Below are 14,567 nucleotides of genomic sequence, written 5' to 3'. Positions count from 1 at the left end.
CTCTGTTTTATCTGAGATAGCAGTTGCTAATTTATGGTAACCAAGACTGCCTTTACTGGAGCATGGAGAACTCCACAATGCAAGGAAGATGTAGGCAGAATTACTCCAAAGGCTGCAGAGATAGCTGAGTTCATGTTGATACCATAGCATGTAAATAAAGTTGTTCATCTCCGTGTATTGGAGTTGTCTCTATGCCAAAGCACCGTGATGTGTAATTCACTCCTTAGAGCAATGCTTTGCTGCTTGACTCCACCACTTACAGCTTATTTTTTCATGCATCAGACTGAAAGGAAGAAGAACAAATGAACAAAGTTGGCAAAGATGTTGAGAATTGTAACAGCAAAACAAAAGCATTCTTCAGAAGTGCCTTATTTTCTTATTCTGACTTTCCCATATCTGTCCAGAGACTGCCCAGATGATTGTGGTGTTACTTCCAATTCTTTGCAGTATGATCAGTTAAGACTGTATTGAAAAAGAAATTAAAATCCCCTAATGAAAAATGAAGCATGGTGTAAATGAGAGGCTAAGTGGGAGCCCACCTGGAAAGAGAAACCTACAGTAAAGGCCTTGCATGTGAGAGTATGAATTTTTCGTGTTAGCCTGATACACAAATCTCTTCTGCATTGGCCTGCCTGTACAACACAGTGGATGTGTAAATTCTTGTATATATCAAAAGGCACTGAGGGTCTGCTGAGGAGGTTTCACAGTTAGTATAAGACTGGAAATTCTATTTTGAAAATAATCCAGTAAGGTATGGGTGGTTATTTGGGAGTTTCAGGGTATGTGAATTCTGCCTGGGGTGTCTGTTTCTCTAAGCAGACCTAATATTCAGCATAGAAGTACCAAAACACTAGCAATTCTTCCACTGGTAATTTTAAAATAGGGAAGCAGTATTTGAGTACAGGGTCAGTTTTCAGTGTAAAATGTGCCTTGGGAATTTCAGAAAAAGCTGCCAGCATCCTTTGAAAAGCACAGAGGGCTTGTTTTCTGGGATGTGGAAGAGCTATTGGTGCTTAGTGATGTCATTGTGTGGCTTCTGCCTGCTGAATTGTTTCTTCAAAGCTGTGAATGATCTTTCTCTTTTTTTTTTTATTTCTTTCCTCCTTGGTTTGTCTTCTTTTTAGGGATAGCAATACAGTGTGGTGGTATTCTATTTAACAAAAAAAAACCCCCAAAAAACAGTGCCTTAGTAACTTTTACCAAAAGCTGTAGTGATGGAGATGATGCCAGTCTCTTCTGTGTGGTTCTGGATGGCAGCCTAGAGTTTCTCAGTCCTGTATGCTTAATGCCTCTGTGATCTGTGAGCTGGAGAGAGTGCAAATCATGCAGTTAGATTTATACAAAAGTCTTGTTCTCTCTGTTTCGTGGTGGGCTGGGACAGAAGAGTTTTGTTCTCCACATGCAGAATGCATTTACTAGGCTCAATTTGTGTTTCTTTGATAGGATTTTTCCAGTGAAGGATGTACCTGCAGAGCCTGAAGCTCTCACAAACTGGCTCTATCAACGGTTCATTGAAAAGGAGGACCTCTTGACACATTTCTATGAAACAGGTAGGATGATACCCAGCAAAGAGAACCTTGCTTTGCTAATGACTTTCCTTACAAGAATCTCAGAATGGTGTAAGAATGTGTAAGCATTCTTCACATGGGTATAGGAGATACAATTATTGCTGTTTTTACTGGGTTTTAGCTGACAGAAAGTATGAATAAAGAATTAACTATGAAAGATGAATTACCTGGGCAACATCAGAATTAGGGTAGTGTTTGGAAGCTGTGAAAACAGTAGCACACAGCTCAGCTGTGCAACGTGCTGCTATGGGATTTCATGGCAAAGATCCATCATTGGAAATATGATTGGAAGGACCTGTGAGGATTACATGGCACACAGTCTCTGGAGCTGTGATCTGCAGCCCTGTGCATCACAGCTGTTGATGGGAAGTGTTCAGTGTCTCAAATCAGATGGGTCTAGTGTTCTGAGTGATTGTGTTAAGTGAAGGTGCTTCTTCTGAGAGATGATTTATTGCAAAGGCTGCTTTAATTTAGTTTTGAGTGCTTAATTTATCAATCCAAGTGCTTAAAGAGATTAATAGAATTCTTTAACAACCCAGAGTTGAATTTCATTTTATGAAATGTTGCTGTCACTCAGCCATCATTGATGGCAAAGTTCAGATTCTGCTATATAAATCACATCCAAATGCATATATTGGACTTTATTAGACAAATAACTTTGTGATGATTTTTAAAAATACAAGTGTAGCAAATAGATTGTAAAGAATTCCTGATTTTGTGCCATTATTTTATGCTATTGAAAAAAGTCTACCCAGAAAATCTGACTGGTCCAGAATTTCTGAGTGTATAATTAATATAATCAGATTTATTCATTAAAAATGCACTTCCAAAATAGGATAATTGGTAATAATTTGCCAGTGCAATCAGTATGAATTAATAAAGACATATTTTAAATGTAAATGCTTTGACATAGGACCTTGTTAGGCATAAATTAGCATAATTTAGAGTTACTGCCATTTATACTTTTTGAGAAGTTGCTGGCATTGCTTTAGTTGGCCTGCTGAAAAAGTGCTGCTACAGTTTTTGGAAACCCCTTGGAAAGGTCCTGAGGTTGGCAGTGAGGGGAATCCCTGAGGCTGCTCAAGAGCCAGCTTTTACTCACCTGCTACATCATCACAAGTGGGTGTGGTTTTTAGACTCAGGGCTGTTGCTATTGTTATTAATCATTACTACTGTTATCATTATCATCATTATATTATTTTACAATACAAACTGCTTAGGAGCTTCTCTCTCTTAATAAAACTTATTTCATAAAGCTGGAGTAACATTTAATGCTCCATGAAACTTTAAATATTTGCATTGACAGTATCAGTGGTAAGAATACATTTTCTTGGCATATTTTTATTTGGGAAGAGAAAGAAACAAAGCCCAGAGCATCTTTCTCCATTTTGCTATATTCTTAAGTGTCAAGAACTTAAATCACCAGGGGAAAACCTGTAATATCAGACCTCTGGAAAGCAGACCAAAAGAAAAGTATGCCTAAAATTTGACATGAAACTAATTTTTTACAGGTGCATTTTATGCACTTCCTTTATAAAATTAAAACCATTTCAAGTTAATATCTGGTAGGTGACAGACTCCTGCTTTAGGCAGTTAGTGGAAAACTTGTATTGGCAAGTTCTTGATTTCTCTGAACTCTGCAGCACGATAACCTTGAAGCCACAGTAACACAAGTGAGTTCACATTTAGCAGGACAAAAACACTCGGGGACCAATTAAGGAAAAAACCCCAACCACAAACTAGGAGCAGTTGGAAATGAATGATGTTATACTGAAGTATTTGTGCTCCTCCTCATTCCCTGTGCTCAGAAGCCAAGTGGTGTGAGGTGACAAAAAAAATAAGGAAAGGCATCCCTAATGCTATGGAAGCATTCTTTGTTGAACCAGATCTGAAACCTCCTCTGGAAATCCTGCATACAGGTCCATCATTCCTGTCAAAGAATACAAATTGAACTGGGAAGAGGGACAGATAATTAGAGCTAAGATTAAGGGGAAGGTGGAGTTGTTTCTGTGAAGGAGAGCTAAAAGTACTTGGCTTGTCTCAGCTGGAAGAGGGAAGGGTCAAAGATGGCTTGGGAAAGGGGGAAGAGACAGCTCTGTACCTACCAGGGAAAAAGGAAAGGTATTTAAACCAGAGGTCAGTGTTGGTACAAAAAAACAAATGGTCCATGGAAGAGCAAATCCAGCATAGAGTGGACAGATAGAAGCTTAGCTGTGAGTTACTGGGGAATAAGGATGTGGCAAATCTGCCCAGGTGTGAAATACCTATCAGGGAGAGGTGGATAGGGCTCATCACGGGTGTTTTTAAGCTCTTTTTTTTTTTTTTTTCTTTAATTAAGAGCATTCATGCAGGAAGAAAAGCTTTGTCTCCAATGCTTGATTGCAGTTCCTCCAGTGATTGCACAGAGATAAGCTGCTGATGGTATCTAATTGCCCAAATTGTGTGATTCCTAAGATGAAAAATTGACATTGCTGCATCTTTACTGTTTGAATCATTAATTTCATGTTCTTCTGAGAGAATTTGAGACTCCATAATGCTGCAGCAAGTACATCATCTTCTCTGGTATATTCAGAGTTTTATATCCCTTGTTCAGGATTAACAACAACAGAAGTGCTTCGTGTTATCAAGTCATTGTGCATCTCAGTACAGTGTAACAGATGATTTAATATGCTGATGTAAATATATGCAAATAGTTTGCCTAAAATCATAAAGCTGTGATGTATTCAGGCACATTTAGTGTTGCAAGTCAGAAAAAGTCAAAGCATGGAAAAATCAAATTTCATGGTCAGACGAATCTCTTCCAATCTTTCCCATCTAAGCAAGGGTGTCAGTAAAGAATTTCTGGAAAACTCCATGGGAAATTACAATCTTTCCTTAGTCAGTGTGACTGAGTGTTCAAACAATATGTGAAAACTGTTCTTTAAAGAAAGTGTGTATGTATTTACAGTTTCAAGAGGAACCTCAAGAATATGTGTATGTTGCTTCTTCATAATTTAAGTATAACCACCAAGCAGCTGTAGAGTTTAATATGGAGTCCATTCAATTTGATCATGGAGATACTAATAAAACCTCTACAATAAGACAAAACTTAGTTAGATCTCTCTGCAAAGGTTGAGTACAGTGATAGCAGCTTCTAAGGAATGCTTTCAGGGTTATGCTTAAAGTTTATAAGGAAATTAAAAATGTTCTTATTAATTAAGATAAGGGATTGTCTTTTGGTTTGAGGTTTTTTTATTTTCTTGAAGGCTTCTGGAGAATCTTTCATAAATTTGACAGCATTAGAGCATAGAGCAGTACCCAGTTGTGTGTGGGCACCATTGCTGGGACAAGCAGTGGTGCTAAAGAATTGTGCATTAAGGCTGTCATTCCTGTGCAAAGCGTTAAATGTGTTTTCTTTTCTCTTGCAGGAGCTTTTCCACCACCCAAGGGTCAGACAAAAGCAATTTCTCGGGAGATGACCCTCAGTAACCTGTGGCTGGTTGCCATACAATCATTTGCATTTTTGTCAGGAGGGATGTGGTACTGCCTCTTTCAGTATTTGTACCATTGCCTATTTTAAAAGTGGAATGGGACCTGAGGACACAATGGGAATCCAGGCTCTTGCAAATGAGTATCATGTTGTATGTGCAAATGTGAATATTCAAGAGTAAAGGAAAATACTGGATGGACTTTTACCTCTCATTGGGGGAATTTTAAACTCCACTAAAAGTGAAGATCAGTAACATAGTGACCTGATGATGTATTATTTTAAGAATTGTCTGTATTTTTAAAAATGTATACTCTCACCCACACTTAAGCAAATTCAGCATTTGGACAAAAGGTGCAATGGTACAACCACCGTAGAAGAATGTCTGTGACAAGAAAGCTTTGTCACCACAAGTATTTCTTGGCATTGTAGTTAGAGCTCAGAAAATTCAGCAACTTGTCTCTTCAGTAGTGTGTACAGCATTGGTGTGGTAGAGATTCCTCATTTGCACAACGTGTACTTTATTGCAGCTCATTGTGCTGGAGTCAGAGATCCTCGACAGAGCTGGTGGAGGTGTCTCTGTGGCTACACAGTCAGCAGTTGTTGTACCAGACACATTGATCTAAACCCAACACCCAAATAAGATCCAGTGTCAGGTCTGTCCTGTGAGGAACTGGTCCTCAGACAAGCATTGCAGCATCACAGTGTGATTCAAAGCTGTCCACATGGGATGAATCAGCCCATCCCTGCTGTGGTCTGGCTATCAGCTCTCCAAGTTCCATGTGCTACCAGTGTCTCGTGTTATAGGAAAACTTGGAAAATACTAAGTCACTCGGTTAAATTCCCTTTTTGTTCAGAATGCAGCTCAACCCTCATCATCAGTTTTGAAAATGCACTTTCAAAGGTGAAAAGTCAGTGAAGGAAAGACATAAAACTTAGGGAACAGAGGGAAGCTTTGTCTGTCATGCCTTGGAAGGCAGAGCAATTCTAGCTGTTTCTGAAGGTCTGCTGGTGCTGCTGGTGATTTTTAGCCACCTTTGTATTTTGTATACTGCAGTCCAACCAAGGTGACCTTGGAGTGGTTTATAGAGGCCTTTTTCTCCCCGCTAGTTGCAAGAGTGCTAAATATACTTGTGGGAGAGTTTAATTCAATGCCAACCATCTTAACGTTTTGCTAAGGAGTAATAGAAGAAACTAGTTTCATAAAAAGAAAAAATAGATCTAATTGCTATCATAAGTCTGTAGGAAGATGCTACTGAAAAAATAAGTATGGTAAATATTCTGAATAACTACATGGAGGGCAGTATTAATTAGCTCACCACTAAAATCTTACTGCTAAAATCTTACTGGAAGAAGGGTGGGTTGAACTGAAGGGCAGATGGGAACAGAAGACACTTTCAGATGTGTAGGGCAGGATCCTTTTGAAAGGATGTTGATGTACAGCTGTACTTCTGGCAGGTCTGGCTGGCATTGTGTTTATGTGATTATGCACAGATTTGTGAGAACTGTTCCTAAAATAAAACTAATCTCTCTAAATACAGGCAGGGTAGCCAGAACTTCAGATGTTGGCATACTGCCTTTTACAGAGTAATTTTGTTGAGAACAAAGTAAGCCCTCAGTAGTTTTGGCTCTGAGCTAGCAATATTGATTCCCCTTCTGTCTCCCTCTGCTGCTACATGAATCACAGGAGGTGGTGTGCAGAATACAAAACCTTGCCAGTGTTCCCTTCTGGGGGGGGAACAAAGAGTGTACCAAAACACAAGGCAGTGCCAGTTTCTCTGGCTTTGTGGAAAAACACCTTGTCAAATATGCCATCCCTGCCCCTCCCCATGCAGCAGTGGTTGCTCAGTAGGGATGGATGCAAAATGACACACCCCAGTAAGGTCCCCTGAAGTGTGTGTTCCCTCCTTGACTCCACAGGGGGCTGGAGGTAAAGTACAGTGGTTGCCAATAGCTTCATATCTGAGGCAAGACTGTTTATAAATACCATCTCTGCACCTGGATTCTGGTGTAACCATTAAAAAGAGGCAAGTATGCCATGATAGAGAGGGACCCTGTGGAGTTATTTCATGTTGCTCTTGCTGAAGTTCAGCTGATGGAATGAATGTATTTAATCTGCCGTTTGACAGGGAGGTGTTGGGGCAGCCCAACACTGTTGTGTCTAAGTGGTTATCTCTGCTGCCCGTGGGAATGACTCTTACAACTGCAAAAGGCAGGTGGCAAGCTACTCACTGCTGTCCTCCCCCATGTAGTTTAATCAGAACCACAGAGATGCCCAGAGTACAGCTCATTTTATTTTGAGCTAGGACAAACTGGACTTATGAAAAAAGGGAAGTTTATATAAGCAGATTGCACAGCAGTTACTCACATCAGGAGATTGTTCCTTTTAGACCCTGTGAACTCCATGTAAGAGCATCTTGTTTTGTTAAATGCAGTATTTTTATTTTCTTTTCCCAATGGGTTGCAGTCAATAGCAAGTGTTCACATGCTGCCTCAAGAAATTAGCACTGCGCAATAATGTTGCAGACAAGCGTTTGATTGATCTGGTCCTGTTCATTTTCACTTTGTTCCTCTGTAGTTCTTACTCTTGCAAGATGTTTGTTTCCAAGCACTGGTTGTGGTTTCAGTAGGGTGAGGAAATAGTGTCAGGTCCCAGGCTTCTCTCCTGCCTGCACTGGGAAATGCGAGGAGCGCCTGACACCGTGGCTCCAGCCGAGTTGCTGTGGGTGACACCAGAATAGAAACCATCGGAAAGCAACTCCAAAGGACCCTCCCAGCATGATCCTGGATGCTGCTTCATGAAATAGAATAAATCAGAGAAAAGAAGCTTTGCTATGAAGGGAAAAATGTAAAATGGCTACAACATGTAGAAAATTCAGTGTTAAAAACACCATGCTGGTCCAGACTGTCTGGAGCTTAGCAGATGAGTCTGTAAAACATGAATTCCTGTTGGCTGCAGTTCGGTTCTGCCGTCTGGCAGTTCTGGATGTGTAGTGGGCACTTTGTTGCACTGTCCATGGGTTGCCTCCTGTGGAGAGTTCAAAATTTGTTTTGATTGGAAGTGATGTTAATGAACCATACAGTTGATCACAAATTAATATCACCTTGCATTTATATTCGGAGAAGAACAGTGGAAAAATGTGTAAAATTATCAAAAAGAAAAATTCACCAAAAAAATCTGAAAGCTGTTGCACACAGAAGTGAGAACAGAGCAATTTGAGTGCATTGTGAATAATAAGAACAATGATGGTTCTCTGCCAGGGTTGCCCACAAAACATCTCTAGGTTTCTGTGTTTAATTGTTCATAAAGAAGTTGTTACAGTTGAAATTTTGTCAGTCCTCACGGTTTAGCTTTGCTGCTCTGTGAATCCCATGATGTGAAGAGCACCTGCCCATCCACGCCAAGCAGTTTCTTCAGTGCCCTGGGGTGAACGTGCCGTCACTTCAGTCTCACTTGAGTTCCATGTGTGGTTCTGTTGAGTCTTGCAGCTGTGGTGTCTCTTTTCTTATTCTTTTCTTCTTCTTCTTTTTTTAAAGTTGCTGTCACCAAATGTTGAAAAATGAAATTTCAGTTTACCTTGCTTTCCTGGAAAATTAAAAGCTTCCCTTTCCCTTCTCCCCCAGCATCACAAATAAGGTGCATCTTCTTGCAGTAAAAATAAAGCGATCACTGTGGTACTGTTCCTTGTTCACTTGGTTTGCAGATGATGTAACTTTTCTTTGTGTGACACTGCCATAAAGTGCTGTTAACTTTTCTCACCTGTTTGTACAAGATAATAACAGATACCGATCACTGTGTGTGACAGGATTCAACTGCTCCGCTTTGCCTTGACATAAATTTTGGGACCAAAGGTACCTAAAACTGGGATTTCCAAATCACGAGCCCAGGGTTGGATGCATTCTCTTGACAGTCAGCTGGAGATTTTGTGGTGATCTGATACAATCACACAAAATAATTATACATCTGGGGTTCTGTATTTTTTGGAAATAATGGAGCCATATGAAATAAAGGGTTATTTTGCAAAATTGCATATTTGATAGTTTTTACAGTTCTTTTAAAAAATACAAAGCAACAGTGGAAAGAGCAAAATGGAAACCATATTCTGTTTAAAATGTCTGCATACATTAGAAATGCTTCTGAGCAGCTCTACTTTTTCTGTAAGAGCTGTAGACTGCCTGGCTGTGATAGAAGTCATTGGAAGGATTCTATGCATTTTAAAGTTAGACCTTTTATTTTATCATGAGATAATGAAGTAATTATTCACTGAACAACTGTCCTATTAAAATGAGTTAGTTCCTTAAAATTACTTCACCATGATGTTCATATTGTATAATGAACAGGGGCTTTTTTATATCAGTTATCTTCACCTCCAGTTTTCTCCTTCCCTTCTCCATTACCTGCATTTTTGTTTCCTGGATGTAGAAGCCTGGAGTGACTGTCAATGGTTTTGTGAAGGTCTGGTCATGTTTGGAGTTATTTTGCTGAATTTATGTCATTGGTTTTTGTTTTTTTTTGTTTGTTTGTTTGTTTTTTTTTTTTTAATAAAATCTTTCCAGCAGTCAAAATGTCTTTCAGAAAGGTAGACGGATACCAGAAGCAGCATTTTTTTTTTTCTTTTCCCTGGTCTGTTTTCAGGGTTTTTTTTTTTTGTTGTTTTTTTTTTCTATGTCAAAAATAGAGTTGCTTTTTTTTTCAAGATTATTTAATATGCTTCTGATCCTTAACAGAGAAGGATATTTTCTTTGATGGTTGTATTTATTGTGCTTATAACTAATGGTTACACAACCTTTACTGTGTTTACCATAAACACAACAAATAGTAAAATAACGCTTGGGTTCACTGTACAGCTGCAGTGTTAATTTGTAATATATAACATTGCTTATTAGGAAGGACAGAGACAAATGTTTCAGTGCCAGAAGAGGCAAGAGGAGGAGTGGAGCAGTGGGGGAAGAGGGGACAGCAGCTTCTGCAGCCCTCACTCGCTCCAGCACCCACTAGGAGCTGTGCCAGTGCCCAGGCTGCAGGGTTCCTCTGCAAGTCACTGTGGCACTGAGTCCTCTCAAAGTGTCTGAGAGCTGAGGGCGTGCCAAGAGCAGAACCTGAGCCCCCTTGACCCGGGCTGGCCTCCTGCAAGGACGTGACTGCAGCCTGGTTGGGAGCAAGGCTGTCGTCACTGTGAGGTCTGTGCAGTTTTAAAGGGGGATCTGTTTTTAAGCAGCCCCAGCTGGGCAGAGTGATGCCAGGTGGGACAGCCCCAGTCATTCTATGGCCCTGGCACCTCTTGCTCTTGGTTCCTGTCACCTCTTGAGTTCTGCTGGGGCCCAGTTCTGCAATGTCTAAGGAAGGGAAAAGGAACTCCTTACATGAGACATCTCGCACAATTCCCAAAACAGCACCGTGGTTGTAGTGCCGTCTACCTCTTTGTTTCCCATCTGGGTTTTGTCTTGTTTTTCTGTGTGGTGGTTTTCTGTCAGGGGTGGGGGAATTGGGGAGTGGGGGGGAAACTTGAAATCTGAATATTAAGACACTGGTAGGGGATCCAGTGCTTACCAGCTGTGTTGTCATATTGAAAAAGCCATTGTTTTTAATTCCTGCCTAGTATGAAATGTTTGTTTAAAAAAAATCCTTCCTGCTGGAAAGAAAAATGTATTTTTAAAAAGAAAAACATCCCTCTTGGCTATGAGAATGTCAGCTGTATGAGTTGTGACCATATCATGACATGCTGATCAGATAAATAAATTTTTATCTCTCAGGACTCAATTGTATTTTTGCTGTTCTGGTAACTGTCAGCTTTTCTGAAAGGATGCTCTTCATTTGAAGATTTCTAATTTCAGCTGAAACAACAAATAAAAAAGGTGTGTGAATGTCATGTGTACTTACTCAGGTTTACAAAAACCCATTTTTGTTTTAACAAAAAAAAATTCATCCTGTGAAAAATAATAAAAGGCTACAGTTAAAAAAAAACCAGGCAGCTGAGGTGAGCAGGTGTTGTGTGCTGTGGTACTTTGATATCAAAGGCAAAGAAAAGGTATCTTCTGGGGGAGAAAAAAAATGGTCTTCTTGTTAATACCTTTCTATAAGCTAGAATCTGTTAACTTAAACTTCCCATATGTCCTTGGGCTCTCAGTGGAAAGTCTCTTGGGTCAGTTGTCCATTCTAATGTCAATCTGGTTTTCTACCAGGCTTGACCAAGACTTCTCCAGGGGCTTGGAGAAGCGGTGCATCAGGAATTTCAGAGTAGCTAGTGTTGGGATATGGTACAGCTAAATAAAGACTGCCAATATTTTTGCTTAAATCATTGTAAATGGCATGACTGTGTAAGTATTAAAGGCTGATCAGAACAGATAGATAGTGGATTAAAAGTGGCAAGGAGCTTGCTGGATGGTGATGTGCAGATTTTTAAGTTTACCTTGGGAAACTGGAAGTTCCAAAAAAGTGGGTGTTGTGAAAGGGATCAATAAGATCAAACTGGGTCTATACAAAGAGCAAATAATTAGGTAACCTCAGTAGAGCTCTTCTGTGTGGCTTTGGGAAAAATCAGCACTGGTCCTGCTCAACAAAATCTACAGGACTAAATCAGATGGCAAATGTGGCTCATTATATGCTGCAATAGAGTTGCTTTTTTATAATCTCTCTTGAGAGCCTGAAGAAGAAAAACCAAAAGGTCAATTTATACTGAATTACCTTTGAAGAGGAATTTTTTCATTTGCAGTTGGCTAGTGTAATTGCAAATCTGTTCAAGTGTGGACAATATTTTCACAAATTATATGAAATCACATTCTTTATAACCAATTTGCTACTTACAAGGACAAGATGCTGAATGGTCCAAGTCAGTGCAGTGTATGTTTGATTCTGAGCAAAGGAAGGTCATCTAGCCACAGGGAATGGATGTCTCCCAGGAAGAGAAATTATCCCAGAAAACACAAGAATTGAGAGATTCTGGCAACTGGGGGCTGCACTGGCATTTCTGCTGTAAATAAATACATAGAAGTAAATAAAAGGGCAGATTTGACCCTTTGAGCAAGTAGGAGCAGAGGGTAGTAGGACTTCCCTCTGCAACATTAGTGAGACCATATATTGAATATTGACTCAAAGTGGCAAAACAAGATAGAAGGGAAGAGCCTGGCACTGTGTTCCCCCAAAGTGAAGCTGTTGAGTTTTCTACTCCCTCTGTGCTGAAGATGTTTCTGGTACTGTTCTTGTGTTTCCTTCTCTCTGCATTTCTCTTAGGCAGACACACTGGGTCTCCCTCATCAGCAAGGATCTGAAGGGGAGAAACCCAGAGCTGTTAGGTAGGGGCTGTCCTTGAAGTGCACAGGATGTCAGGCATCCTGAAAGAGAAAACTCCCTCCACTGGATGAGACAGTAATTTTCCTGCACTGAAAATGCCAAACTTTGAATCTGTTAGAACAGAACTGATTATTTAATTTGCTTTTTGGTGTTTTGGGTTTGGTTTGTTTCTGGTTTGGGGGTTTTGGTTGGTTGTTTTGTTTGGGTTTTTTGTTGGGTTTTTTTGCCATTGCTCTGACTAAATACTCTCTTGCAGCTGGCAAGACCAGTGGAACATTTTATGGGCCATGCTCTGCTCTGTTAAGCAATGGCCAAATGATTTACAGGACCTCACTTGACAAGCAATTTTAGGAGCCTTCAGAGCTGAACCTTGTATCCTGTATGGTGGGTGGGGTTGCTTTTCCAGGAAATTCCTAATCCAAAACTGATGATAAAAACAGGTGTGAATAATATTTCATATTTAGTAGAGTCTTAAAACTAAGCTGTTAATTGCCCACAGGCCTGCAGTAATATTTGCTGAAGCAATGTTGCTTAGGTAGCACTGGATTAATTTCTGTCAAAAATTTTTTCTCACTTCTGTTTATTCCAATATTAAGTGTTGATTCCACTGTCACTTAAGCTGGTAACTGATGGGTTTTCTTACTCCAGCCATTCCCCATGGGAAATACTCACAAGATGCAGTTTGATGTCCCATGTTTGTACCACAGCTGATCCCTAAAGTTCAGAACAGGCAGCTAAGGATTTGCTAAGTGGGCAGAAGCAGCTGCAGGTGAGAACAGTCACCAAAGGTTGCCTCTAACATCTGCTGCAGTGGAGCCCTTAGCCAAGTCTCTGTTGTGCTGAGAGAAGGGTCTAGGTCAAGATGGATTTTTTAGCATTAATCATTGAATAAGCCTTACATACACAAAGTGAAGCTGCACCAACACAACATCTAAAAGACTCCAAGCAGAAACAATTAAAGCTACAAAGTTAATCTGGGAAAACTTAAAGAAGGAATTCTTGTCTGCTTAGCTTCTCCAAGCGTTAAGTAAAATACCACTGTGTTATGTGCAAGTACTCAGCAGGTGCTGTCAGTCATGGACTCCAGGCTGGAAAAAAGAAGTCTGAAGAGGCAGCAGTTGCATGCAGAATATAATGAGCTGAGCTCAGGATGAGGAAGGGAGGGAAAGCCCCAGCTTGGGCATGTGTTAGTTCTCCATCCCTCGAGTCCTGAAATCAGAACTGTTGCCTTAAATGTTTTATTACAGAGCTGAAATAGAAGTAGGTAATGTTTAGCCTAATTACAGAGGGAGGTTGTGACCTACATTATGCAGGTAACAAGACTAAATAATTCATGGGCTTTGGCCCAAACGTCTGTGAAACTTAGAATTTTATTAGCAGCTAGATTGCAAATTCTTTTTCTATACTTTTACCTTTTCAATGCAACATTTCTGTTTTCTCCTCCAGCCTTACAAACCCCAATTCTACAAGAAACAGCAATAGATACAATGCTAATTTTTCAGATTAGTCATTTGTATCTGTGGAGTAACTATTAAAATGTCTTCTTTTCTTATATAAGCACAGATGATTGGAGCTGCCCAGTTATGTCTGAGCCATTATCCTCACACCCAGAACAGCCAGGACAAGTGCCTCAGAGAAAACTGTAAGGATCCCTGGAGTAGATAAGCATCAAATAACCTTGCTATATATAGAAATTTTCTTCCTAACCCTTCCACTAGAAGCTGGCTTATGGCCTGGCCCACTGAAATTTACATCCCTGTTTTGTTTTGCTTTTAGTTTACCTCCTCACTGTCAGGGTTTGTTGGGTTAGTTTTTGGTTTTATTTTGTTGACCTGATGGTTTTTGAGCTTGGGAAGGTTAATGAGTCCTGCAGGCCACTTGGAAACTCTATCAGATGTCCAATTTTTTCAGAAAAAGCTTCGTTCTTTATAAATCTCCTGAGTTTGCATTGGTTCTTCCTTTCCTCTTGTGTGATGAGAATTTTTTAAAAACTCCCAAACCCTGATGTAGCTTATTCCCTCTACCTTTCCTGCTTTTATATCCTCTGTCATTCTACTCCAACTGAGTATTTCTCTGAACAATTTAAATTTCTGATCTCATTGTGGTAGATCCATCACCTGCATAGTTAAGTTCCTTCTGCTTTTTATTACAACATTCAGAGAATTTATTGTCCTATCAGTATAATTTATTTAACTACTTATCCATACAGCTTGATGGTGAGCGGATTAGATTTATTAATGGA

The 14,567-nt window shown here is 39.9% G+C and overlaps 1 protein-coding gene across 3 annotated transcripts in view; it reads left to right on the top strand.

Moving 5' to 3' along the window:
- LPGAT1 (lysophosphatidylglycerol acyltransferase 1) overlaps positions 1-9,060 on the top strand; it is a 58,080-nt gene extending 49,020 nt beyond the window's left edge. For all 3 annotated transcript variants that reach the window (XM_079332755.1, XM_079332756.1, XM_079332757.1), the window contains exons 8-9: positions 1,444-1,550; positions 4,976-9,060. In XM_079332755.1, coding sequence (XP_079188881.1) covers positions 1,444-1,550; positions 4,976-5,127 — 259 coding nt within the window. In that variant the 3' untranslated portion in view covers positions 5,128-9,060. The remainder of the gene's footprint in view (positions 1-1,443; positions 1,551-4,975) is intronic.
- Positions 9,061-14,567: the final 5,507 nt, after the last annotated feature.

Source organism: Erithacus rubecula (assembly GCF_903797595.1).
Source record: "Erithacus rubecula genome assembly, chromosome: 2".
Lineage (NCBI taxonomy): Eukaryota > Metazoa > Chordata > Aves > Passeriformes > Muscicapidae > Erithacus > Erithacus rubecula.
This window is presented reverse-complemented; position numbering and strand designations above follow the sequence as displayed.